The sequence below is a fragment of the Eutrigla gurnardus genome, assembly GCF_963514095.1.
Source record: "Eutrigla gurnardus genome assembly, chromosome: 6".
Taxonomy (NCBI): domain Eukaryota; kingdom Metazoa; phylum Chordata; class Actinopteri; order Perciformes; family Triglidae; genus Eutrigla; species Eutrigla gurnardus.
In genome coordinates this window covers 24,282,606-24,310,217 of record NC_139920.1, presented here as the reverse complement: position 1 = coordinate 24,310,217, position 27,612 = coordinate 24,282,606, and the positions used below count along the sequence as shown (strand labels likewise).

Genomic DNA, 27,612 nt, shown 5'->3' with positions numbered 1-27,612 from the left:
ATGACAAAGAGGACAGCTGGTTTTGGGGTTTTGCAGTTAAAACGGTGGACTTTTGGCTTTCTTTTCTTACTGCTATTTGTTGGTAAGCTATATTTACACTTTTGTTATCTGTCAAATCAATTATGAAACCATTAAACAAATAATGTTGTGTTGTTTGATGATGCTATGTGCCACACTGACTTTTTTATGGCAACACCAATGCAGTTATTGTTCTTCTAAGAACATATATTACATAAAGGGAAATGTACCTTGTTCAATGTGTTTGATGCAATCAAGCAGTTTCTGTGTCATGATGACCATGAAGGAGAAAATCCACTCAAAATAACTGATAGTTCTCACCTGAAGTTTCAAATCTCAAACTTGTCAGTTTACAGTGAACAAAGAAAACCCACAATTATAAGATTAGACATACTGTTGGTTTAAACTTGACCAAAACAAAACGGCTCAGGTTCTTGGGATGGGGGTCTGGGTCTGGGTCGGGTAACCACCTCGGGGGCCATCGGAGGATCAACCACTCCTGCAGCATTTCTTCACTGCAGGTTCTGTTTCTGTGTACTTGCCTGGAACACAAACATTATATTTTTGAACTGTATTTAAGACAAAAACAGAAAAAGACGAATCACCATTAATGTGCTGACATTTTTTTTATGTATCCACAGTTTCACCAATCGCAGCACAGACTCCACATGACATCAACATGACAGGAAGTGACATCACGAGAAGCAGCAGCTCTCCCTCTGAGCACTCTGCTTTGCCTCCATCACTTCTGACCGGCTCTCACCTTTCTTCTCTCAGAGATCTGGTGTCGGACAAGAAAATCACAGGTTCATTTTAAACACACCTCCTCACTCAACTCAAAGCAGCGTGATGACATTTTTATTTTTTTTAACAAATGTTATCCTTCTTGTAATTTGATCACAGCCATTTAAACCTTCAGGGAAATTATTATAATCAATATTGTTACAGGTTTAAAGTTTTTTTCTTTGTTGACGACGAGCTAAATAACCCATTAAATAACCCCCCTTTCCATTGTTGGAAGTTAATCATCATGTTCATTTTATGTTTACATATTTGCCTCCATTCAATTAGTAAAAGTCATTGAATATATAGCAAAAAAAATTATGTTAACCATCTATTTGGAGACGTTAAACATTGAATGGGGTCAGATTGACCCCAAGGATAACAGGAGGGTTAAAATAACAAACCTGTGAACTGAAGATAACTTTGACTTGCAAATATTTAGTTGTGCTGTTTTCTTCTGCTCTAGTATCAGATGGGTCATCAGCACTATTAAGCATTTTAAAAAATAAAATAGTAAAATATTTTTTTTAATTTGACTTGTTTTGCAGTTCGCTTAGGTCTCCGTGTCTCTTGTCCGAGTGAGCTTCTTGACCCGCAGCTCCTCCGTCACCTGATCAAAGAGGTCAGTAGGTCATTCAACACTCCTAAAGAGCTTTAAAGGCATAGACATGTGTATCATGTGCTTCATAATATTTAAAAGGAATTATGATTTCAGCGAGAGCAGCTTTATCTTAAGAAAAAACAGTGTTGCTGATAGAGCAGCTTTATCTTAAGAAAAAACAGTGTTGCAAGTGTTGTTTGGAGGGATTGTTGTAATTTATAACATTTAATTGCATATAAGACATGTTAGACATTAAATACCAAGAAAAGCAGTTAGTTAGTTGGACTAAAGGCATGATGAAGCAAGTGCATGGAGATTCTGTTTGAAAAGCCCAAAAATCAACACAGCGCCCGGCTCGTCAAAGTAAAGCCAGTCTAAAGGTCAAAGGACCAAACCTCTGTGTTGGCTTCCATCAGACTTTACGGTTTATCATTTATTCACCAAGTTACTAACTTTCACCTCCGATTCTTTTGATTAAAGAAAAGGCATGAGTGGATTAAAGGATTAGTCCGTAGCAGTCAGCAGACTGCTGATGGAGTGGGGGGGGGGGGGGGGGGGGGTTGAAAGGCATTTGGGATCTTACAAAGCAGTCAAGCCTCGTTGAAACCATTTTGACAATTATGTAGAAAAGCAGTTTAGAGAGGTGAAGCTCTTGTGTTGAAGCTGGTGGTTTGACTCTTTGTTTGTTTCTTGTATTTGAGGAACCTGGACTCTACAACACTGGAGAGAAGGCAGGGCTCTTTTCAATGAGAATAGTGGCAATAAAGAGAGCGACCTCCGACCCCTGATTTCATCAGCCAATAGCCATTAATTATGAGAAATGAGTTTCTGTCACTCTTCTTTCTTCTTAAAGCCCATCTTACTGTTGCTAGCTTGTCAATTTGAAACCACTCTTCTGTGTTCTGATATCCATAAGTGTTTTTTGTTTAGTATTTTGATTTAATTGTATATATTGTATCCATGCATATGCCTTCTGCTAATACATTTCCTGTTTGAAAAGATTTAAACATTGTCAACATTTTTTTACCTTTTTACTTTTTGTTATCCTCCTCACCCAAACCGAAAGAAACAACGCATAACAAAAACTTTACCTTTTGGATTCTACTCTTTTCCAGCTAATTGTTATTTCCCTGTGGATGCTCAACAAATAAGACATAATTCTTGCTTTTGTAGGCTTTTGGGTAGGGTCACCAGGAGTAGGTTTTTTCTTCTAAACACACCACTTTCCTGAATAATCTGTTCTATTCTGAAATATCTGACCACTAGTACCTTATTTTATTTACTTGTATTAAATATATATGTGCACGGACTGCTTTATTTTCCCCCTCATTTCCTGCAACTGGAATTGACCTGGATATGTTTGAGTGTCTTTCACTCATCTTCCGAGGATAACATGTCTTTGACGCTCTGCCTTCACTCAAATACAAGCTGCTCCGTTCATTCTTCTAGTTATCTTATCTAAATGCTGAGGTTCTTTTAGTTTTCCTGGAGTATTGGGTTGATTTGTCCATTTAGGGTTGTTTAGATGCCATGTAATCTCGGAAATGCTTCTCACTTGCACACATCTATATCATTTATTACTATAAAAAAAATCATGTCTATTTGCTCTATGTAAATAAAAGGGGGTTTAACTTTGGTTTCATCGAAAGAAGCCTGTCACGTCCGACAGTTGGCCCCGCCCACCAAACTGACCAGCCAATAGACATCGACGCTGAGTCTTTTCTAATTACCGAGAGGAAGTGTATTTTGGGGAGGTGGTAGTGAATGGCATGACGGCTCGTGGGTCTCATCGGTGTAAATAAACGTCCGTGACGCGGGGATGGCAGCCTGCGTGGAGGACACGCTGCCCGAGGACGAGAGGGAGTTCAATAAAACCATAGCTATGATCGGAGGCAAGGAGCGCATTTATCTGGTGAGCGATGCGTGTGAAAGTGAAGAGGGGGACGCGGACGACGCTGGAATACTGAAGGAGTTCATCCGTGACATGTTTCCCAACAGCGGGCCGGCGAGCAGCAACGGACAGCCGCACACCTCCCCGCCTGGCAGCCACGTCGATACCGCGAGGGTCAACCCAGACACCGAGACTCTTAAAGGCAACGACATACCTCTCATAGAGAGGCCCGGGGGTTTGGATGTGAGAGCCTGTCGGCTGGCTGAGGACGGGGAGAAGAAGGAGCCGACGCGCAACGGCAACGCGCAGAGAACGGCGACGAGGAGGGCGAACGCGTACAGCGCACAGCGACGCATAGACTCCCCTATCGTCGTGTTCATCTTCCGGCAGGCGTTTGTCAGCAAACGGGCCAACGAGGTGTGTTTAAAGGAGACGCTGAAGGACGTGAAGGCGCGCACCAAGCGGGCCAGAACGGCCCGGCCAGCTCTGATCGGATTAATAGGCGCCAGACAGGAGAGCGCCGAGACGCTCAGGTGTGCGCAACTCCTGGAGCGTCTGATCCGATCGGTGTTCCGCACGCAGTCACCAGAGACAATATGGGTCGGCAGTTTCGTCCCGAAGACAGAGGCCAAGATGCTGTGCATCAAGAAAAACGCATGCAAAGTCCTGCACTCGTCTCAAACAGCAGGTGTAATAACACACATCATCGTACACGTATTAATAGTTGCTTCCATGCGAGTGTAGGCTATAGTATGATGTAAATGTGGTTTTTTTTTTGTTTGTTTGTTAAGCACACGTCAGCAGGGCGGTTTGTCAACATGAAGTTTGAACTGTGTGTTTAACCAGGGCACCATGCAGATTTGATGATGCATAAAACATTAGAATGCCAAAAATGAATGGTTAAATTGTAGGCCTACTCTACATATCACTCAAACCTAGATTATTTCTGATTAAAAGTTATGTCTCTGGAGATTTAACCAGTTTTTAGAATTTAAAATCACCATACAAGTGAGTAAAGGATTATGATGGGTATCCAATCTGTTAGATACCATTACCTATGATACAGATCTGTTGGGCCCTGTCCCGGCGTGGGTTCCTGTCGGGAATATATAACTGTAGTAATTTGTGTTTGTGCACTCCATTATGTAGGTCAATCCATGACATTCACATCCCCCCCCCGAAAAACAAAAGGAGCATTCATAGAACAACAGGGCCTTAGATAAGCTGCCAAATTGTTAAACGCTTATTATTGCCTTTCAGATAATACCAGGGATAGAGGGAACCCGCTTCTCCGGCCATTCCAATGTTTGTTCAGCGCTCGGCGAAGAGGCCAGGCCAACGACTCTTCAATCGGCAGGGAAAGAGGTAACAGCATTGTATGACTGAGCTGTGTGGGCATTTACATTGGCAGGGAGGCTGGACCCTAAACTAGATTGCACAACATGGGCAAAAAGGCAAGGCTGCAGGTTGCCAGTCATTCACATGACCAACAAATAGCCACGTCACTCTTAATGGTCTTCCCTTTGGATCAGATTTAATGCAGTGATATACCCAGAATGCAATGTGGCCAAGCAATTTAGCGAAACAGTGACTTCATGCTTCCGAAATGTAAGAAATATTTTTGCTCTCACTTTCACTGCCTGGCCATCTTCAAGTGGTTAATGTACAATTCAATAGCAATCAGTAAAGTTAATTTGAGACTGAAAAATCAGAGACTGTCCATCCGATTGATCATACATGGCATAACACCCCTGTTTCAAAAGTTTCCACTGCATATATAGGAAGCAGATGATTACTTAAATCCCACGCCAGCCAAATTGTATCATCCACAGTCAGCAACAATGTTCTCTTTTTCAGGTGACACTGGAAGCAAAGAGGAAGGCATCCCTCTGAAAATCAAATCCTTGTCTGCTGGACCTCACGTGGACGGACAGTCAGCTGAAGGAGACAGCTGATGTCGTAACACATGAGCTGTGGCTGCGGGCATATTATTGCAGACAATCCTGTGAAGAAAATGTTGGTCTTGTGGTGCTACAGAGCCTTACTACACATGTTACACTGTTTGTTCATGTTCAATATTCCCACTGCCGAACCAACATGATTCTTGTCTTAAAGCATTATGTTGTCCAATCTGTGACCATGTTGCTGATGTATGGAATGACTCAAGTAATTGTTAATGAGTTAGTCATATATCATAATTTAACACATTTTCAGGCCTAGACAGAGAAAGAGAAAGAGTTGTTTGTAGTACATGTTGAAACTGCAGTATAACCAGGTAACAGCAGAAGCTTGCAGCAAAAGGCCTACTCCTCTACCACGATGCAGTTAAGTACGGGCTGGACTGCCAACTGGTCCTGAGAACTCCAGTGGTTGCAATAGCTTATTGTGGAATATATATTAGCCAAGCATAACATCAGCAGAAATAATAAGGGCCTAAAGAGAGGCCCTGCTTCATTAATAGGGGCACAGCAGCATCTTCTTGTTGTCCATGAGATGCCAGCAGGTTGAGCAATGTCTATGTTTTCTGTTGATTTTTTTCATGTTCATTCATTAGAATCTTGTGCCTTAGATGAGTGCTAATGGCGAAAGCATTATCTGCCATAGAAGTGGATGAAACTAATTTCTATGTAGGCCTTTTTATGTGGGCTATAAATACGTAAATAAACACCTTTACGCTTCTGTGAGAGTGCAGCTGTGTTTGTCTGGACCTTCACTGTCTATTGTGTGAGACTTAAAGTAGGATTTGGTTGAAAACTGAGCATTAAAACTCTTAACACTGTATTGTCATATATTTATTTATATATCTGACATGACAACCACATTGATTTCCATGAGCCTTTGCGAAATGAAGTGTGCAGAGGATGCAGGTATAAAGAGAACGTGTAGATCTATATAGATTTTATTATAGACTAGACTATGGTTTTTATTTACATTTGGAGCCTTTCACCTGGAAAGATTGGAGACTGGATTACATTTATTTTACAGTCTATGCTATGGAAATTTTAACTGGGAATATCCTGACCTCCGAGTTGTCTAAAACGCAGCATTAGCCGAGTCAACCGATAGATCACCATTAGAAAAGCCGTTCCGTAAATCTCTTTCAATTATCATAACTGCATAATATATATTTTTAAATGCAACGGAAGTTTTTGAGATCGTATGATATCCACTACTTCTCGATCAGACTGACGAGGATACAATAGATAATATTATATTTCTGCGTTTTAGTCAGGCGTAAAAAGCGGACAGCCAAATCGGAGGTCCTTTTTGCAGGGGACTTGCGGCATTGGACAAAAAGAAGGTAGCAGCGGCTGCGATTGTGCTCACTTTTGTCCATTTTCAGATACTACTGAGATTTTCATATTCCTTACCGCTCCGAAAAATACGCGGTTCCGCCGTTAAACTCGGATCGTGGGGCTTGAGGAGGAATTAAAGAGCCAATCATGATAACATCTGCCGGTAAGTTGTATGAAAGTATTTATTTTGCTAGCCCCAGCTTAAGCTAGCTGCCATTGATTTAGCTGAGTCACACAGCTAACATAGCAGTTGTCAGTCAGCCGTTAACCGGCGATAGCTCATAAATCCACCAAAATGTTTTTCATAGAGGAAGAACTAATTTATAACTTGTCTTTGGTATATCTAGACGGCGGTTTTAATAACCATAATGCTTTTCTAAACGCAGGACTTGGTAATAAATTAACGTAACGTCAATGCTAGCAGTCAAGTCATCGGTACGCTGTATGGCATCTTAGCTCTCCAGTGTAAATACATATAAACCGAAGAGCTAAGATATTCTTAGTACAGATAACATAATCAGATAATAAATGTAGAGATATTGTTTACGTTCGTTGGTTCCTTGTGCCAAACATGTTCCGGTTTCAATATGTACCCTGTTGTTTCTACTAGCAGTAAACAATACACTTTTGACATCTGAATGCATCACTCGTGTGTGTATTTTCATTCTGTTGGTGTAACATTAAATATATTTGGTGACCCAGTATTTCAATTAAACCTTTTTATAAAATTCCTTTGTTTTTTTTAGTGGGAAAACGTAATTAAATGCTGTTGACAACAAAATTGTTGTTAACCTTTTCTGATACCCTATAGAAATGTAATAATGACTTTGATCGGGTTAAAATCCATACTTGGGTGAAAAAGAGAGTGTATATGAATACTTGGAATAAAGTCACCACTTAATTAATTTGGTTTCTCTTTTATTTTTAGCTGGAATTATTTCACTCCTTGACGAGGAGGAGCCACAGCTCAAGGTAAGATCTGGTTGGAGAGTGCGTGAAGATGGCAAACTCTCATAAAGAGATGATGTCATAAATCAATTCATGTCTAATGCCATTCGCTCAAACACTTTAGGACTCTGGCTTCCCGTGAAAGGTTTCAAAATGAACCAGTAATACTGCTCTCAAGCTCTCAGACTTATTTCCTGTATTTATGTACTGTTTGTCAGTTTGAAGAGTGACTCCTGGTGATTACTTTAGATGTTTAAAGTGTGGCATCATGTTTTCTCTGTACAGAAAAGGAGGCAATTACTCTGCCGTGTCTAGTAAATGGTTTTATTTGTCTCTCTGTCCTCCATATGCATGAATTGAAATGACTTCTAATGCATGAGGGGCTATGAAACAATAACACAGCAAAAACATCTGTTTTATTTACAGGAGTTTGCTCTGCAGAAGCTAGATGCCATTGTAAATGACTTCTGGGCTGAAATATCTGGATCAGTAGATAAAATGTAAGTACTGTTGGTGTGCTTGGGCACTATAACCCTGACTGACACAAGGATGTTACATCAAGTGGCAATTAGCTTTATCTCTTTGTTTTATTCTTTCTATGTCTGCAGTATGAAAAAAAACAAACACATTTAAGTATTGAAACATTAAATGAAATATAGCAGTGCAGTGTACAATGTGCTTCATAATCACAAGCAGTGTACTTAATGTTCTTTCAGCGTGCAAGATGTGATCATTTACATGCAATAGTTATAGAAAAAGATCTTCTGTAGGTCAGGTTTTTAATATTTTGTTCCCATCTGTTGTCTACTCACAGCGAGGTCCTTTATGAGGATGAGACATTTCGGAGCAGAGCATTTGCTGCCCTGGTGGCCTCTAAGGTTTTCTACCATCTCGGAGCCTTTGAGGAATCTCTGAACTATGCTCTCGGTGCTGGAGAGCTCTTCAATGTCACAGATGACTCGGAGTATGTGGAGACCATCATTGGTGAGTGATAAAACAAAAAAACATATGGAATATGATGATGTTGAATAGGGCCCCCTTTTTCATCCCAGTTTTCCTTTTTATTTTGTTTCCTTCTAGCCAAATGCATTGACCACTACACCAAGCTGCGGGTGGGAAATGCCGAGCTGCCTGAGGAAGAGGAGAAGAAAAGCATCGACCCCCGCCTTGAGGGCATTGTCAACAAGATGTTCCTACGTTGCCTCGATGATCACAAGTACAAGCAGGCCATTGGCATTGCCCTGGAGACCAGACGGCTCGACATGTTTGAGAAGACCATCTTGGAATCGGTCAGTTGCTTTCGTCATTCACAGCTTACTTGAGATTATTTTTGGAATATCTACTTCAAGATTAAATACGGCTGAGCATTAGCCCTAAGGCTTGTATAAGAGTCTAGCATACCTTTTATATGATTTAAAAAAAAAAAAAAAAAACTTTGATAGAGATTACAAGAATCATTATTCAAATTCAGTAAATGTGTCTTGGTAACTCTATTTCCGTAGTACATGACTTGTACAGGCATGAGTACAGATTTTCAGCTGTTGATTGTACGGAATTATTTATTCTTTGACATTTAATAATTGTTCCTTTTTCTTTCTCCTCTTATGCAGAATGATGTGAGCGGCCTCCTTGCTTACAGCCTGAAGGTGTGCATGTCCCTGATGCAGAACAAGAAGTTCAGAAACGAGGTGCTGCGGGTGCTGGTTAAGCTCTACATGAACTTGGAGAAGCCCGATTTCATCAATGTCTGTCAGGTAACAAATCTGATCCTCACAAAAACTTAATGCATCATCTCCCTGACCAACCCCTCAGTGTAGTAAATATAAAACCGGTGTATATAACCTACGAATCACTCTCTAATCACTTGTTCTCCTCACCACTCTAGTGCCTGATATTCCTGGACGACCCACAGGCTGTGAGTGACATCCTGGAGAAGCTAGTGAAGGAGGACAACCTGCTGATGGCCTATCAGATCTGCTTCGACCTGTATGAGAGCGCCAGCCAGCAGTTCCTCTCCTCTGTCATCCAGAACTTGCGCACTGTTGGAACACCTATTCCTGCGGTCCCTGGCTCCACAAATACAGGGACTGTGCCCACGCCAGACAAAGACAGGTTGGGAAGAGAAGAAAATAACCACACACTAACCCTAGGCTGAAGCAGTGCGTCAGTTTTTAGACTTTCTATGAGGCTAAAAGTAACTAGGAAAGTAACCAAAACCTCAACATTTCAAAGCATGACTGTAAAAGATGTATCTAAGTCCTCAGGCACTGTGCAGAACATTGAAATTACCAGTAGGAGGGTTCAGTACACAAATTCAGATTCAGAGAGTCAGAATATTTCAGAGCACTACAAGCTTTGTTCTTTGGTGTCTGTTTTTATACCATCGCATATTCCTGCTGAAAAGAACCAATCTAAAGAAGTGAACATGAGATTTTTAATAAACTCTAATATACATCATATGATCAAACAGGCCAAGTATAATTAACATATGGCAGACCTGGGTCGACTAACTGTCTACATAGCTTTATTTAAGTTAAATTATTTATTTTTATTTATTTGTTTTGTGTGTGTTTTACAGTGATGCAATGGAGACGGATGAAAAGGCAGGCAGCTCCCCTGCTGGCAAGGTCGTAGAAATGGTACACGCTTTGGATTGTTTTGTGCTTTCTGTGTCTAAATGGAGCAACTTTGATTTACCTGACGGCTCATCATAATGAAACTCTTTGTTATTGTAGAAAGATGAGCCCAAAGACCAGAACGCCAAGATGATTAAAATCCTAAGCGGGGAGATGGCCATCGAGCTCCACCTGCAGTTCCTCATCCGAAATAACAACACAGATCTAATGATCCTCAAAAACACAAAGGTAATGTTGGCTAGCACTAGGAGGAGTGGCTCAGTAAACACAGATAAATAAACTATTGTTAACACACTTTTTTTTTTTCATCACCCCAGGATGCAGTCCGAAATTCGGTGTGCCACACAGCCACAGTAATAGCCAACTCTTTCATGCATACGGGAACTACAAGTGACCAGTTCCTCAGGTATTTGAGCTGGCAGAACAGAAACGTATACAATCCATAGATTGGAAAAAGATAGAGACAAACATACTTACTGCAAATTACATTTGACCATAGTTTTTGTTTGACCTTGTAGAGAAAACTTGGAATGGCTTGCAAGAGCCACCAACTGGGCAAAGTTCACAGCCACAGCAAGCCTGGGTGTCATCCACAAGGTAAAATACTGTCACAATGATGATAAAATAAAGCAAATTGAAAAAACGTATTCCAGATTTAATTTTGAACATAACATGCTGTTTTCTTCAGGGTCATGAAAAGGAGGCTCTCCAGTTAATGGCTACCTACTTGCCTAAAGATACCTCCCCTGGTTCGGCCTACCAGGAGGGTGGAGGCTTGTACGCTCTGGGACTCATTCATGCCAACCATGGTGGAGACATCATTGACTACTTGCTCAGTCAGCTCAAGAACGCCAGTAATGATGTGAGTATTTTACAATAATTTGCTCTGCTGGTTATTTTTAGATCATATACGCGAATGTGACTCACAAGATTATTATAGAAAGAATGAAATCATCCATTTCCAGATAATTTGTCAATGAAAAGTATAATGCTTTAGAATCAAATGCCTCGGCTAGAAGTTTGTAGCTGAGACCAGCAGCTAGTTTAAATCACTGTGTCAGGTGGTTAATTAATGATTCATTGCTGCATCTCTCATGGTCTGTTTTCTTTTTCTGTTTCGCAGATTGTCCGTCATGGTGGAGCGCTTGGTCTTGGCCTGGCTGCCCTCGGCACAGCCCGACAGGATGTTTACGACCTCCTCAAGTCCAACCTGTACCAGGATGATGCTGTTACTGGTGTGTAGGCCTTCAAAACTTTTGTTTTAATTGCAGAGTGGAATCCCACATTTTGGTCCTCACCATTCTGCTTCCTAAAAATAACCTTTTTTTTAAAAACCCAAAAGACCAATACAATTCTATCATTGAATATTTTGATTCAGGTTTGGCTAAATATAGAAACAAGAGGTTTCTACTACAGTATGGATATTAATATTCAAATGTGTAGTGTTAAATATAATTTAGTACTATACACTATTAAACATCTGTTGATTTCATTGGGGAGAAACAAAACCAGCCATGCTGATAATATCGTGTAACCCCTCAGGTGAAGCTGCGGGCCTGGCCCTGGGTCTGGTCATGTTGGGCTCCAAGTCAGCCCAGGCCATTGAGGACATGGTGGGCTATGCTCAGGAGACACAGCATGAGAAGATCTTGCGCGGTCTGGCAGTGGGAATTGCCATGGTCATGTACGGACGCATGGAAGAGGCTGATGCCCTGATTGAAAGCCTCTGCAGGGACAAGGTAAGGCTGAAAAGCCATCACAAAGCATGTCACGCACGCCATGAAATCAGAGTTGATTTATCTTCCAACAACAATAATGGTTGCGGTGTTTGTTTTGTTTTTTTGCATTGATTCGGCTTTTGCATACAATGGCTCAATATATATGGATTGACATAAACTGAATAAACCCCAAGAGAGAAGGATATGGGGGTCTAAAAAAACTCTGTATCTCACTAGATCATTGCTCTCAGTAAATCTTTAAGATGCAATGTGCAGTTCTTTGTGTGTTTGATGTATTGAGACCTGTGTGTACTCCTACAAGCCCGGGTTGTGTGTGTATTTCATGTCACACGTCCTCTTTGTGCCAAGAATCCTTCTAGTAGAGCTTTATATGCAAAATGACTCCTTGTGTTGATCATAGTTGTAAATCTCAACACAACGCGCTGCTTTCCTTCACTGTCTATGATAGGACCCCATCCTGCGGCGCTCTGGTATGTACACAGTGGGCATGGCCTACTGCGGCTCTGGGAACAACAAGGCCATCAGACGCCTGCTACATGTCGCTGTAAGTGTTTTCTCCGTTTGACCCTCTTTATACCACATCATTTCACCATAGGGAAGACAGGTTTATCATTCTTGGCAAAAGGCATGGCTTCACAACTGAGGCTGGTTAGTTTAATCCACTAAGTATGATTCATTTAAACAAAAAAAATCAATACTAAGTTATTGGACTCTGTTTAAACCATAAGATTCAGATTTAAATAGCACATTGGAGTTTTCCAACACACAGAACATAATGTTATGACATTATAATGAATTTATGTATGTCCCATTCTTTGGGTTTTCAACCTAAATGCAACATGCTTTAGGTGTGTGAACAACTTGTCCTGTAGGTGGCACCTTCTACAAGCTAAAATGCTTAGAGGGTATGATTGTGAAGCGTTTTCTTTGCACCGTGAGCTGAAAGGGAGCTACATCATTAGAGTTAATTGTAGTATTTGATGAGTGTCATTATCAGCATAGGTTTTGTGACCGCTTTGCTTCTCTTAATTAAGGTGAGTGACGTGAATGATGATGTCAGAAGGGCTGCTGTGGAGTCCATTGGCTTCATCTTGTTCAGGTAAGGACCAGACTGAATTACTTTGTGCTCTGAACACTCCTGTCCTGAGATGCACCAGAGTAGGTACTTATGCACCATGTAGACACAGTCCTTCTTTTGTGTGAACCGTTGCAGTCCACTCACCCTCTTTTTTTTTTTTCTTTTTTTTTAAGATTATTAGTTGGATCTAAACACCATATCTATGGTTTGATAGGAGAATTTAGAGGGTACTGCTGTCCTGAATTTAAAATGACTTTCTTCGTGGAAGGTGTTGCTGTTTCAGAGGAAGCTGGACGTACTTGTCACTGTCACTCAAACATTTTGTTTCCAGGCTATTTATAGGGATTCATTACTGTTAGACCGACATGGATTTACCCATAAGAGACCAGAGCAGTGTTAAACAGAGCGCTTAGCCGCCAGTGCACAAATATCAGGGTGTAAATTTTAAGACCAAAAAAGGCTATGTGATATTCTGCGTGATCAATTGGCCACTAGATAAACTTTGTGTAAATCTTCAGTGTGTTTAGAAAGACTTCTGAACCAGAATAATTCAGTTGGCCTACTTCTCCAACTTCCTAATGGCTCAAGGATAACTCCCCTCACTCCCCCAACATGTACATTAGCACAAAGGAAGAGCTGCTTTATGTTCAGAGGTCTTAAGTATCTGTTATTCTTACAAAACCAACGGTGTCTGTTGGTTAATGATGAGACTGGGTCGGCCAAGGTGAAAATAAAATGGTGGCACATTCCAAACTTTCATACCCAAGTGGTGGAGCCTTATCCAAATGTCATATGTATTGCCACATCGATCAAACATTGTTTTTGATAACTAGCTTTCCTTTAGGCATTTTATATTTTCTTTTCTGCAGAATTCTGACAAACAAAAATCATACAGACCGCTGTTATGCAGGGACTGCTGAAGTCATGCTGAGTACACTGTCCCACGGTTTTATTTGCTTGTGGGTTTCAAGTATTTGGTATTTGCTGATCTTTTGAGGCTGTCTAATTTTACATTGTTTATTTGCCTGTCCTGTTTTGGTCAATGCTGGTGCACGGATAGAAAAAAAAGTACTAGTTTAATGACACACAGAATTGGTGGTGGTTTCTTTCAGAACAACAAAACAGAAAATATTTTATTGAACACATTTAGGTTTCTATTAAATTTGGTTTTCTATTATTATACAATAATTTGGAAACCTTCAAACATGTCAAAACATCAGGCTGCATTACATATACAAGAGTGCTACTCCAAGGTCCAGCAAATACAATTAGTAGTGTAATTTCAAGAGTGCAATATATTTTGTCTGTTGCAGAAAATATTTAGAAGGTAGAGTTATGTTTGTCTTCACAAAATTCATACACATTTGGTCTGAAAAGCATATTCAAATGGCCCAAGTCGAAAGGATCAGCATAGGAATACATTGTATGTCTGCATTCACTGAGAGTTTCCAGGTAATTATCATGTCTGGTGGCCAGAATGTTGACTTTTGACCTTTTTTGTAAAGGAAAATATTCACCTGTATTATTTTTATCTAGTTGACCTGTTACAGGTAATCTTAAAGTCTTATAACGTTTGAAGCTCAAACTCTTCTGCGACACCATGAACTGTCTTGCTATCTTTGAGATTCACATTATCAATTTGGCCTGTCTTAAAGGGACAGTTAAATAGTTTGACCATATATTCACATTCATACAACAGAGGAGTTGACTGAGAAACTTATCACAATTGAAGAATTGCCTCATTTTGCTTTTTGTTTAAAAAAAAAAACATTACAGATTTTTTTTTTGTGGAGTACAGTATCACTGGCATGAAATGATTTGTCAATCAAAAGAGAGTAACATCAGATTCATAATCATGCATTTTGAATATTAGTTGTGGGGCTAGCGTTCATCTTTTAAAGAGAAATATCCGATAGATTTCTAGTGCTCCCATTTTATTGTGTTCATTTGTGTGGCGTTTCTATACACGGCTAACATGTTCCTCCTGCTTACCACCATCATTTTCTGTTAGAAGCATTGTGTCTAGCACAACGCCACCAGATGTCTGCACAGGTGCTTGCCGGCACCCCAGTGGACTTTGGTAGTTGACTGCTCCAATGCCATTCTTCATTCCTCGCTTCATGAACAGTTTAGAGTTTTCTGCCATGGAAGATCTGATTGAAATCCTTGTAAGGGTCCGATCTGCATTTGATGCCCTTGGATGGCTTCCTGGCCCAGGACAAGCAGTGTTTTTGTAATTACAGGTCATGTAACGCGCAAATGCTTGCCTGAAAGTTTTGTTGAACAGGGTGTAGACCAACGGGTTGATTCCCGATGACACATAACCCACCCAAACAAAGATCTCCATGAGACGGGCTATGACGTGAACATCACAGCTGGTGCATAACACAGAGGTGATATTAGTGATGAAGAAAGGGCACCACATGATTACGAACAGGAGGAAGACGATGCCTAGAACCTTTGAGGCCCGCTGCTCATTGCTCAGAGTCTGCATTGACTTCTTGCCCATTGTTGACATTCTGCGAAAGGACAGTTCCTCTCCTGTAGGTGAGCTTGTTGTGCCCGCATATGTTTTCTCTTGCATCCTGGGAAGTCTGCTGTCAAGCATGCCAAGTTGCTCAGCATGAGGTGGAGTCACAGCCTGTTCTCTTTGAAAAACTGTGGAGACCGTCGAGTAGCTAAAGCGCTGAGTCACCTTTGACCTTAGCAAATAAACCTTTTTGCGTAACACCTGGACAGTGAGAAGGTAGATGACCATCATGATGGTCAGAGGGATGAAGAATGCCGCCAAGGAGCCAAACATGATAAACTCATGGAAGGTGTCCGTCTTCAGCATGCAGGTGTGGTTATGGTTGAAGGTGATGTTGTTGGGAAGATGGTTGTTCTTAAGCCCCTTAATTGGAATCGGGATTGCAATACCTGGAAAAAGACGAGAACAGTTAGTATTGGCAATCATATAGTCTTTTTGCTATTTTGCTTTATAGTAATGTTTGTTTTTAATCCCGGGGAAAGACATTTTTGTGTTTTAATTTTCATTTCATGTGTAAAATAGCAGTAGTAGATGGAAAAATAGAAAAGGGTCATGTTTAAGTTAAGGATAGTGCTAGGAATAGCAAGACAAGTTCCGATTGAAGGATTTCGTTTTTTGTTTGTTTTTAAAATCAAGTAAACTAATCATCTATTGGTCGCAATGATCCTTCTTAAGACTAGTAACAGCAGAATAGTTTTTACCCTGGCTGTATACTGGTGCTCAGTTTAAGTGCTGCTCCCTTCATTCCATCTGATCTTCTGGCTTTGGTCATGAAATGAAGCACAAATGAAATCAAACCCATCGGCCAAACGGAGTGCTTTTAGTGGTTTGTGTACTGGGCAATGAGCAATGAGCAGCAACGCCTCAGTGAGTTTGGCCATTTTGTTACACTCTCGAGTTAAACATAACAAACAGAAAGTACTTTTTAGTTTCTACTGTGAAGGTGAAATCATTAGCAGATCTTAAACAATGAGCCTAAACATGCATGCAAGGCCCTTGGAGGGGAAAAGCCAAAAGAGTATTCTTAAAACACCCTATGATTCATCCACCCTCTCTATTAATGCTTTCTTTTTCTTAAGTGTACGTTCCAAAAACGGTAGAACACCTTTTCATTAGCTGCAAGCTGTATCTAATTAGCCATAACAGTAGTGCAGCTTGCTTTTAGATGAACAAACCACATTAACCTTTGGCCACACTCCAGTTTGTCATGAAATTTGACTGGATTATCACTTAGGACATTGACAGTAACATTTTTAAGATTTCCTGTGACTGATTAAGTGTGATACCACTGTCCCAGCCCCTTGACCATCGCATCTCTTTTACATATACACCACAGCTAGCAGGTTGCTGTTTTATATTGTACCTACTTTTATTGCATCTAGTCAATATGTTTGGGTCTATAAACATGGTCTGTCCTTTTGTATTATGTCAAGAAATCAGACTGTTCTTGCAAAATAACTAATCAAAGTTAAGACTTCTGCAGCGTTGTATAAGTTAAGGAATTAATGGAAATCTGAATTGATATGCTTACAAATGGATATAAGCCACACCAGTGCAATCTTGATCATCGCTTTGGCTCTCGATTTGTACTGGCTATGTTGGATTGGCTTCTTGATGGCAATGTAGCGATCCAGTGAAATGGCGCATAGGTGCATGATGGATGCGGTAGAAAACAGCACATCGAGGAACAGCCAAATGGGGCAGAGGGGCTCTGGAAGAGGCCAGTCGGAATCTAAAGAGAAGATGATGAGGAAATTAGTTCAGCAAGACGCTAAGCTGTTTTTTATTATTATTATTTGTACACCACGTATCTGGGGTAATGCCTCTACAATTAGTAACTCCCTATAATATACTCACCAATTTTCATTCCAAAAAAATTTGGTCTTGCACACCACCAGTTGTGGGAGATGTACCACAATGGCAAGGGATTAGAAGTAGCACTCATGCAAAAGATTGGTGTTTGTTTATCTCTGTGAGGAATTACTTTACTGGAAAAAGGAGGGTTCCCTGACTGTTTATGGAGCTAGAATCTCTATGTAGATGTGCCTGAGACTTATGCTCAACGGTGGTGTTTATTTTCAGTTCCAGGCATAAAATTGGCAAGTAATTGTTCTGGCTTTTGTCCTGTCACCCATTAACATAGCAAAAATCTGTTGTTGGAAGTATTCCTTTAAATAATTTGATTTTGTTATGCCACCTTCCCCCTCTTTTCCTTGCACCCCTTTCTTGTCCCAATTGGAATTTCTGAGTCATGGTTTTGATTAGGTTTCATCTGGAAGGCGTATTCATTGACAAAACGTCTCTCGTTCTTGAAGTAGATTTTCTGTACGTGTCTTGTGAAGGGTTTAGTCGCATGCCAAATTCAATAAACAGTGTAGGTTGCGAGTCCATGTGGCTGTACGAGGGTACATACTTTTACTGTATGAAATTGAATAAAGAAACTTTGAATGAATAACCCTCGTTAAACCCACTGCAATTGCCCACCATGATGTATTTTTGTTTACACAGTTAGGAAAGAATAACAGCAATGCAGCTTTGTTGTTGTTTTTAGGGTTTGCTTCTGAAAATGTCCTTGTTCAAATGCCAGCCTACAGTATATAAATAGTTTCCTGGAGGGTGATGGATTTCCTGTAGTTTCTGATTACACAAGGTTGCGCACAGTTCATTGGAATTAATCTTATTTTTTTATTTTTGTTGTTGTTGTTGTTGTTTAAGATTTACAAAAGTAATCCAATCTGTTACTACTTTTTGTTAGTTTCTTGCTTAGGTGGCTTTACAGCAAACTTATTCTATTATAGAGGGGGCAGGCTTTTTGAAAGTTCACTATCAAAGGAAACAATGTTTTTTGGCAGTTTTGTATCTTCCCCAAAGATGTCTGTCTGCTGAAAACATTCTACACACTCTTATTAACATTCTTATTTGTGGCTTATTTAAATCAACCAAAACTCATTGTCACACAAGCATAAAGCAACGGGGAGGTAGAGAAAATGCTTATTTGATATCGCTAGTTGAGAGATGAAAACTTTGACTGTTGTCCGAGGTCTGTTTTGATCTTGCTTCGTAGAATGTTACACTTGCATCTCTCAACAGTTCTATTGTCCACACCGTGGATAGCCTTGCTATGCTTCCTCCCCAACCTCGGTACTCTTATGGACAGCTGCCTGGGTCTGACAAAAATATTTGGCAATTGGGGAGTATATTCCAAGATATTTTTCATTACAAAAAAGATTACTGGTGGGGGTTTTTTAATGCACCATGACTGCAGACAAGAAATATGATTCACTCCCTGACCAGTTATTTTCCTTTCAGCTCACAGCAGCTGCTCCACATCACACTAATATATTTTGTTCACATCATCTGTGATGTGAAAACATTAGGTTCCACATCGTCGGAAGAATTAAAAGTGTGGCTCCTGAATTTTTTTTAGTTGATTCTAAGGCGTCACAGAGTGCCTCTACTGTTGCCTCTACTTTACTGCTGCTGTCAGGTGCCAAAGAGTCGGTAACACTGGTTGGCAGTAGTGGAGATTGTACCAGCGTCTAAATCACAAGAAGTTTAGCCGGCTTTGTTGACAGTCAGTATCAGGGCAGCGAACAGCCACAAGTCGCTCTGCCATGCCTTTCGGTTTTGTGCTGCCCCCCATTTTCGTTACCATATTTCCATTGCAGTAAGTTTTGTGGTTTGGTTATTTTGAGACTGTTTGTGAAGTTGACAGCCTGCCATGTTGTTGTTCCTGCATGGCTCTGTTTATGAATCAGCTAAAAAAAAAAAAGGTGCAGGGATTGGATTGACAAAATAGGAGTTGTATTCTCTGACAACATTGAATTTTATGGGTGCATCCTAAATAACAAGTAAGAGAATGCAATCACTTTCAAAATGTTCAGTTGTCAACACGTTTTAAGATCTCATTGTACCAATCCCCCTCCATAATGAAGTCGGTGTATTTTTAAATGAAGCTCTACTTCTCTGTCACAGAGATATAATCATCCTTGAATGCTTTCACACATTTACTGCACTGGTTCTCAAGTCGAGGATTAGAACTTCTTATTCGGGCATGTGATAAACCCTTGGATCAGCATGTAGACACAAATGGACTCATTACAAGTATAGATTAGTCGATTAATTGCATGTTTCTTATTCATGTTGCCTCTGCATTAGAATAAGATGATAGCGGCACCTAAGAACCGTTTGACTTGAGTGGGGCTTTTAGTGCTAAACGTCCAATTCTCATTCAAAACATGATATTTGAGACAGACAAGACCACAGATAGCCCTGAGTCACATTATACTCCACTCTTACGTGTGGGAGAGACATGATTATGATCTGGCTCATTATCCTCTGGATGAATTTATGGGGAATAATAGCTTGGACATAGCTTTGGACATTGTGTCCAGTTGTATTTAAACATAGAGAATAGAAGTCTAAATCGATTCATGCAGTTCAATTTACTCCGTATTGTCACTGGAATTTAAATCCAACACCTTTTTTGTTTCTATGGGTAATGATCCCTTAAACCAGTAGTTTAGTCCAAGCTATGCAGCTGCTACCATAGCTCATGCCAGAGGAAGTAGCATGTTTATTTTCCACTATCTCTTGTTATAATTCATCTACAATAATTTGTTTAGTGATAGTCAAGATGGTATCTAGTGTAGCTCACAAACTATTTTTATCCTCCTTTGCTGCCCGTAAGCATGCTTGGATGTTTTTTCTTTGTAGATGATGAAGGTTAAAAACAATTTTCCAAAGAAATTGTGGACTTCCTCTGTAAAATGAAGCTGGTTATGCCCCCCACCCCAAAGACATACTCACTGTTACACTGCCTTTTAATCATGGTTGCCGTAAACTTGTTTGTAATGGTTTGAAGGCCTTTTTAGGTCTTTTTAAGGGTAATGTCTGTTATCATTTTGTTTAATATTTCATTAGAGGTTTGCCAAACTAATCTGGGCATTGAGCCAGGAAATTTTTTCTCCTGGAAGAGTCAAGTATGTATATCTCCATGCTAAACTTACTGTATAGAACAGTGACGAGGGCAATAGGCATCACTAGCAGTCCCACCAACAGATCGGCCACCGCAAGCGACATCAGAAAGTAGTTGGTGGCATTCTGCAGCTTCCTTTCAAGTGACACGGCAAGAATAACCAGGATGTTTCCTCCAATAGTGGGGATGATGACCATGACAATCAGCAGGGCCGCCCATTTCAACTGAACCCCAGGCACATCTCCCGACTGTGAGCCGTTAGCCTTGAGTGGAGCCACGACTGCTTGAGACATTGTGCTGCAGTGGTTACAGCAGGCCTTGGCGTTGGTCGGGGCTCTGATCCTTCTTGTGTTGAACACTCGGTCAGCATGGTCACTGTGTCCCACGGGCAAGGACACGGGGTAGGGCACGGCAGCTCAGGGACAATGCACAGGTTGTGTCATCCCTCGTGCACCGTACAAACCAAAAGGAATGGCTCAAAATCAGTAGAGGATCCACGGCTCGAAGGGAACCAAAAGAAAAACAGGTCGCCACTACGAACTTAGACGCTGGCAATAATCCCAACACGATAAGTACTTCCGCAGAAAGATGGTAACAGGGGTCCTCACTTTCCCAGCCAGTTGATGCTCGTCATCCACTGCAGCCATTTAAAAAAAAAAAATGGGGAGGAAAAAAAGAAAAGTTCAGTCAAAATAACAGCTATACCTTGTTACTTACTTAATTTGTCTGAATGATGGTGACATGAGATGAGACGTTTAGCCTAACAAATGAGGAGGGTCTTTACCATAATGTGGAAACGGTAATGGTCACCACCCTGGAAATGTATTTTCCAGAAAGTGGCTACACATAAAATATAAAGGGAAAAACAATCTTTTTATGTGAGATTTATAATTCTAAATTGTAAGATTTTCAAATATACATAAATGGATATTCAAATTATTTAAAAATCTCCAGGCTTTAGATGAAAGATACACTGCTGGTCTCACTATATTAATGGCCTTTTGAATTGAATACACAAAATCAAAATTAACAAAAAAAAATGACGTTTCTTACCTGCTCCTGAAGGTTACATCTGTTATATATTTAAGTTCCTTGTTGACGCTTCAACTCCTTGAGTATTTTTCCGAGCTGCCACGTCTTTACTTTTATAAACGCTAAAGCAATATTTTGCACGGGGGAGAACGGTTCAGCTCAAAACCCAACGCATTTCAGTCTTTGCACTCTCCTTAGTTTAATATCTTTTGTTAAAGTCCCCTATCTCATCTTTATATTTCCATCCTCTCCAAATAACGTGACAGACAATGCCCTCCCTCAGCGGTAAAACCTAAATCTGTCTCTGTCTGAAGCGGTCCATGATGTGGAATTTGTTTTGCTTCCACATGTTGGAGGAACCCCCAGTCTTGCTTCGCATCACCTACCGCGATCATTGGTTTAAAACTTTCAGATGTTGAGGCTCCTCTGCCTCTCTCCTATTCCCACTCGCTTCATCTCGTTCACAGCCTGCGATCCGTCCAGAGTCTCTCCCGTCTTGTTCACTCTTTCGCTCTTCCCCTCCCTCCCCTCCGTCTTGCCCGTGAGTCAGACTCTGTACCAAACAGATGAATGTCTTCGTGTTGGCAACACGCCAGTGGTTCTGGGAGGTAATTTCCCTCAACACAGCCGTCCCACTGTTTATATTTGTCACTTTCTGTTCTCTCCTCCATTTGAAGCACGCAGTGGTGGGGGATGTCGTAGTGTGGGGAGAAGCCCTCTGTGTTGTAAGGTGCTGGAAAATTGTACTTCGACCCCATAGCCATTTTTCATTTCATCCTCGGTCGGCTCACGTTTTCAGGGTGGGGAAGTAATTATAATACCGATTTTCTTCTAGATGATTGCTTTTGAAATTTAGATCATACATGTTTCTCCGTGTGCACTCATTGTTTTGCTCTTAGAAGCAGATGCAAGACATTAAAAACGTGTGAAACAAATGAAATATCCCTGGAGTTTCCAGTTACCAGATGACCATTCATCACAAGAAAATGTGTGAAATACTGCCAGTAACATCTTGTTTCCCCTTTGGCAGACACAGGTTGGGTTTTAATCGAGTTTAAGTGTTCATAAAATAAAGTAACGCTAACGTTGTCCAGGTACATTCACAGTGACTTTGGGTGACTGGTTGAAAAACACAGGAAGCGAGCTAATGAGATCTGTTCTTTTACAATGCAAGTGCATTAGTAACTGCCACAATCACATCTCACGTGGCAAAATCGATCCATAATTTGTTTAGCTAAGCCGTATCAATGTGTGTGTTACTTCCCAGGGCAGAGAGAGTTATTGGGTTGCAGCCGTACCAGCCTCTGTCACTCACAACAATAAATGTGAGGCATGCAATCTTTCTATCAGCTATTAACCAGCTGTGAACCTCTGAGGGTTCGTTGACTTCACATCTGGATGGATGAAATGGTTTTTCCTTCCCAAGTGTTAGGTGTAATCTGTTTTTTATTTTATTTTCTCTCATTACCCTTTTTTTGGTTTTCAATTTTCTAAATTCTGAGGTATTTAAATCCATCAAACATTGGGAGGATATTTAAGTAAGACTTGAAATACAGACATTGCTTCACTGTCTTTTCAGACTAAACCTATGCTTGATTTATTTCTCCTGTCCATCTGAGTTTTTCCATTTCTGATGTTTGTTGAAGGTGTTATCTTTTAGTTTCCAAAGGTTGAGAAGGCTTCAGTTCATACGTTTTCATCAGATAAATTGAAAGCCCAAAATCACAAATTTGTATCCGTGGGTTTTACCGTCTGATCTGCATCCAAGGATGGATTGAGTGGCATCATCAGACTACCAGAATAGAATCAACTCTATCCCCTAAGGTGATCTTGATCTCAGGCTGATTGCCATTTGTGATCTCGATTATCCTCCGAGTATTGGAGCTGAGCTTCTAATTCCAAACAGAGCAGTGGAGATTATACTTTGGGAACATGCCACGAGGGTTGTAGCGATGCACAAGACGAAACGCAAAACCCAGGGATGCTTGTTCTCATTAACACGTAATTGTCAGGACTCTGACTCTGTTGAGTTTATTTCTTACTTCAACTGAGATAGTCACTCGAGCCAAATTCTTTACCTCCTCCCTAATGTACATTTAGGCAGTGCTAATAATATTGTGTTGAATGGACACAGAGGGATTATATTTTATTATTGAGGGCTCAATAAAATGTAGCACAGCTAGGAGATTTAGCCTTCTTTTTTCTCTTTCTTTTATCGGCTCCATGCATATGCAGCGCTAGTGTTCTTAACACCTTCATTCATATGACATTCTTGGTTATAAAATGGATTACTCCATCCTTGTGCATGTTTTTTTTTCTTCTATTGATTTAAAATGAAATACCTCTGATGGACCAATTCAAGAATACCCACAACATTAAACTTGACCGTTTAAGCTTGCAGATCTTTTTGTTGAAGTCAGGAGACCACCATGTGGTAATGCCTGGCACAAACTTTTGTTTAGGGTCGGCCTGGCGCTGCATCACGGCCTGTCCATCCCGTTAGTAGTTTGCATTAGTAGTAATAGTATTCCACTAGTGTGATTTTGTGTTGTTTTGTGCTTTTAGGCTTAATATTCTTGTTGGCATAACGAGCATAGTTTGTAAAAAGCCTCCTGCACACATTGTCCCACAGCCAAACAATAGCTCTACACTGCCGAAATATTTAATTAAAAATGTGGTTCTTCTTGTCTTTTCTCCGTCTTTCTCTCTTCAGGACCCCCGAGCAGTGTCCCAGTGTGGTGTCTCTTTTATCAGAGAGCTATAACCCTCATGTGCGTTGTGGGGCTGCCATGGCCCTGGGCATCTGCTGTGCAGGGACAGGCAACAAGGTGAGTTAAATTTTCTGTTTCCCTCATGGTGTTGAACTGCTGTTCATGGAAGTCACAAAGTGTTTCAAAATAAGAGCTAACCAGGAAGCTTAGGAATGTTTCCGTCTGAGCTGCTTCTGGGTTTTTAATGTGAAACATGCAACAGTGTCTGATGTAACACTGACATATTGTAAAGAAGGAGAAAAAAAAGCCTGTTTCAATAGTTGAAATGTTCCAATGTCTCATTCTCCAGCTCCCATTCAGCATACTATAGAAACGTGAAGGGTGTTGATCAAACCTTACATCAAATTCCCATACAAATAGGTTAAAATGTAAAGACTTCACATTTAATGAGATGTCTGCACAAGAGGACACTCCTTTTGGAATCAGTGCTCATCACTAAAACGTGTATACTTTTTTCCACTACAAAGGCGACACTGAATTTGCTGCCCTCATTTAATCTGTTTGCTTTCTTTGTGCCTTGGCGTAACATGTGCAAACACTATCCTCGCTGCACAAAGGGTTTTCCTCAACCTTTTGATGAGTCCTTAGTCTGTAGTCGCTCATCTAAGATAAGTGACAAACAGCCGCTGCAGAAAAAGTGCTTTAACCATTATTTTAAATGACGCTATATAGTGATTAAAAAATAAAGTAAACGGCTACTTTCCTTGGAAACGTTTGACATTTGCTTTGTCTGTACTGCGGAGCTCATAAACTGGTAGATCTGCTTACAAAATAGTCCACATTGGCTCACAGTCACCAGGCTGTAACCTGTCATCGCGTTTCGGTTCATTGCAGTCCGCGAAAGGAGAGTGAAGAAGACAGAGTCGGATGTGCTGCCAGTTCCTGAGTTGTCTAGCTATGTGGGCTGATCAGTCTCAGGTGGCATAGCTGAAGCTGAGTCATGGCTCATTACATCCTGAGCCCCGAAGCGCTAAAGTGAATGTTTTGGACCAGATCAGGCCAAGCCATGCTACAGCTGATCGGCTCCAAAGCTCCACTGCTTTGGGTTTTTCCAGAATAAGACCTCAAGCACATTAGGTCCTCGGTGAGAATAATGATGTTGTGGCAAGAGAAGTGGGCCACCTATATAGAGGGAGAACATTCCTCTGCTGTCATTTATGCACCTTGGCCTTTGGATATATTTTCTTTTATACATAACGTACAAAACTGCACAGGAAAGCTGTTTTTGACCTTTGTTTTTTCTTTGTTCACCAAAAAACAACTTGCATTTCATACTATCATATTATACATAATTTCTGCACTGTTGCATTTATTTACACAAGCTTCTAGACAGTATTTAGCAACACTCGACGTAATCTAATTTAAAGCTACGTGCTTTAACGTGGATAAAGAGGATCTTAAGCAACCGCATTACGTGTCGTCCTGCTCTGCTGATTGGGCCTGTCAGTAAATACCCCTCAATTAAATCCCTCGACAACCCATCAGAAACAGGATGTAGTCGACTGGTGTTGGCTTTACAACCTGACTTATCATCCCGCTACACGACTTGTCTCAGCCAGCGGAACCGAGAGCACTGATGAAACATGGTTTATTTTACCTCCGCTGTCATCATCCTAGTTTGTTTCTCTTTCCTCTGCGGAGTTGACGCCTCCCTCTGAGCCTGGCGGTGTGGGTTACAACCATTACTGCTCCTCTGAGGAGAGCTCAGAAATAATGAGAGGAAAGAGGTGGACCTCCCTCATTTTTACATTTATAGCGATCATGGGTGGAAACTAAAGAAGGCGGGGCTAGTCACAACGGTTAATCAGTTTTCCTGGACTACCAGATATGGATGTCACTAATTTAATTGTAATGTGCGCTGAATCTTACTATTAGCCAGTCTGTAATTGTTTACTTTTATAGCTTAGCCACCTGCTTCATAGAAAAATCTTTTTATGTCCTTCATGATGCATTTGTGAGAGAAACACATATTGATGAAATTGCGTTTTCATCAATTAAATATGGGATTGCATAGGACCAATTTCACTTCAGTTTGAAACATAAAAGTACAATACATTTGGACAACCTTTGTAAGTAGGCTGAGAGACACTAGAGACAGCACAGCTCAATCCTCCATTCTCTCTTTTATATTTGGTTCATCTATATCTGATTGCACTAAACAGATTTTTTTACATGCTTCTTCGTGTGGCACTTTCAACAAAGATCGAGATTAATTGCTGTCTTAAAGTAAATTATCACGGGAATTCCATCCTGAAGTTTATATACAATCTCAGGGAAATTGTGGCCAATATTAAATTGCCTCATCTGCCAAGTGCATAGCTTTCCTTCTTGCAGCAATGGTTTGTTCCTAATGCGAATCGGATATATACAAAACACTGCACAAAGTGAAGCTGAAAGTTATTATTTTACATTTCTTCAAGGAGTTCTTGGTCCTCACTACTTCTTTTTTTTTCTTCTTCTTCTTCTTTAAATAAGAACGTGGGAAAATATGGCATTTGTGAATTTGTGAAGCCCATAAATAACCGTTAACTGAAAGTAATTAATTTTAAATCATATTACCAACTTTCCTGCCGTGCCTTTTATCTACACAGGAGGCTATCAATCTGCTCGAGCCCATGACGAATGACCCAGTTAATTATGTGAGACAGGGTGCTCTCATTGCCTCTGCCCTCATCATGATCCAGCAGTCTGAAGTCACCTGTCCCAAGGTAAGATCCCACGGTCTGCGTTTCTTCCATTTGTCAATACTTGTTTGTTTCATCGCTTCTCATCGTAGTCTTTGAGGCAGCAGGCATAATCGCCTGGATCAAGTTTTGATCTAGAAACCTTTTACTTCGGTCTAGCAGACCTTTTAACATGGCAGATACATTTTCCAGACCAGAGCTATTGCCGAGTAAAGAGGGAGGGAAAAAGAAATGGGGACGACTTGACCAATAGAAATCATCAGAACGGTCCGTGTCATGGAAGGCTGGAGAGTGACCTGTCCAGGCATAAATGCACCCTGTACTTTGTCATAGACAGTTTAGATTTGCCAGACACATTTTCAAAGATTCTCCATCTGCACAGCAACAGTCCTTAAAGCTCAAGGCGGTATGCAGGATTGTGCAAGAGGCAGTTTTTTTTTCTGATGAAGTGGAATGTAAGGAGGTATTACACCCATGACTGTTTATTTCAAAGCCCCACTCTTTGTAATTTCCACTTCTGCTTCACAGTTGTAGACAAAAGTCTCAGGCCTCGCGTTTTAGAGCGGTATATTGCCGGGAGTGCCGAGACTCCCACAGAGACTAAACCATCATCATAGCCGAGGCAAC

At 40.7% G+C, this 27,612-nt stretch overlaps 3 protein-coding genes across 6 annotated transcripts in view; 2 read left to right on the top strand and 1 right to left on the bottom strand.

Moving 5' to 3' along the window:
* The first annotated feature begins 3,151 nt into the window (after nt 1–3,151).
* On the top strand, nt 3,152–5,983 carry LOC311014312 (uncharacterized protein C2orf72 homolog). Its single transcript, XM_084010857.1, has 3 exons — nt 3,152–3,981; nt 4,554–4,658; nt 5,151–5,983. Exons 1-3 carry the CDS (start codon nt 3,222–3,224, stop codon nt 5,246–5,248), a joined length of 963 nt encoding a protein of 320 aa, XP_083866983.1. The 5' UTR covers nt 3,152–3,221; the 3' UTR covers nt 5,249–5,983.
* A 600-nt stretch (nt 5,984–6,583) lies between these two features.
* The window catches only part of psmd1 (proteasome 26S subunit, non-ATPase 1), a 31,723-nt gene continuing 10,694 nt past the window's right edge, over nt 6,584–27,612 (top strand). For all 3 annotated transcript variants that reach the window (XM_084010675.1, XM_084010674.1, XM_084010673.1), the window contains exons 1-18: nt 6,584–6,752; nt 7,518–7,561; nt 7,964–8,037; nt 8,352–8,521; nt 8,618–8,826; nt 9,148–9,291; nt 9,423–9,649; nt 10,116–10,176; nt 10,273–10,401; nt 10,491–10,579; nt 10,692–10,770; nt 10,862–11,035; nt 11,297–11,408; nt 11,716–11,912; nt 12,361–12,456; nt 12,947–13,011; nt 24,244–24,358; nt 26,893–27,009. In XM_084010675.1, the coding sequence (XP_083866801.1) occupies nt 6,737–6,752; nt 7,518–7,561; nt 7,964–8,037; nt 8,352–8,521; nt 8,618–8,826; nt 9,148–9,291; nt 9,423–9,649; nt 10,116–10,176; nt 10,273–10,401; nt 10,491–10,579; nt 10,692–10,770; nt 10,862–11,035; nt 11,297–11,408; nt 11,716–11,912; nt 12,361–12,456; nt 12,947–13,011; nt 24,244–24,358; nt 26,893–27,009 (2,118 nt within the window). In that variant the 5' untranslated portion in view covers nt 6,584–6,736. The remainder of the gene's footprint in view (nt 6,753–7,517; nt 7,562–7,963; nt 8,038–8,351; nt 8,522–8,617; nt 8,827–9,147; nt 9,292–9,422; nt 9,650–10,115; nt 10,177–10,272; nt 10,402–10,490; nt 10,580–10,691; nt 10,771–10,861; nt 11,036–11,296; nt 11,409–11,715; nt 11,913–12,360; nt 12,457–12,946; nt 13,012–24,243; nt 24,359–26,892; nt 27,010–27,612) is intronic.
* Nucleotides 14,163–22,216, bottom strand: htr2b (5-hydroxytryptamine (serotonin) receptor 2B, G protein-coupled). Of its 2 annotated transcripts, none has more exons than XM_084011326.1 (4): nt 21,552–22,216; nt 20,530–21,135; nt 17,052–17,252; nt 14,163–15,909 (listed from the first exon to the last, which is right to left on the bottom strand). In XM_084011326.1, exons 2-4 carry the CDS (start codon nt 20,789–20,791, stop codon nt 14,951–14,953), a joined length of 1,422 nt encoding a protein of 473 aa, XP_083867452.1. In that variant the 5' UTR covers nt 20,792–21,135; nt 21,552–22,216; the 3' UTR covers nt 14,163–14,950. The 2 variants fall into 2 exon arrangements, with proteins under 2 accessions (XP_083867452.1, XP_083867453.1); XM_084011327.1 differs by having other exon boundaries at nt 21,917–22,216.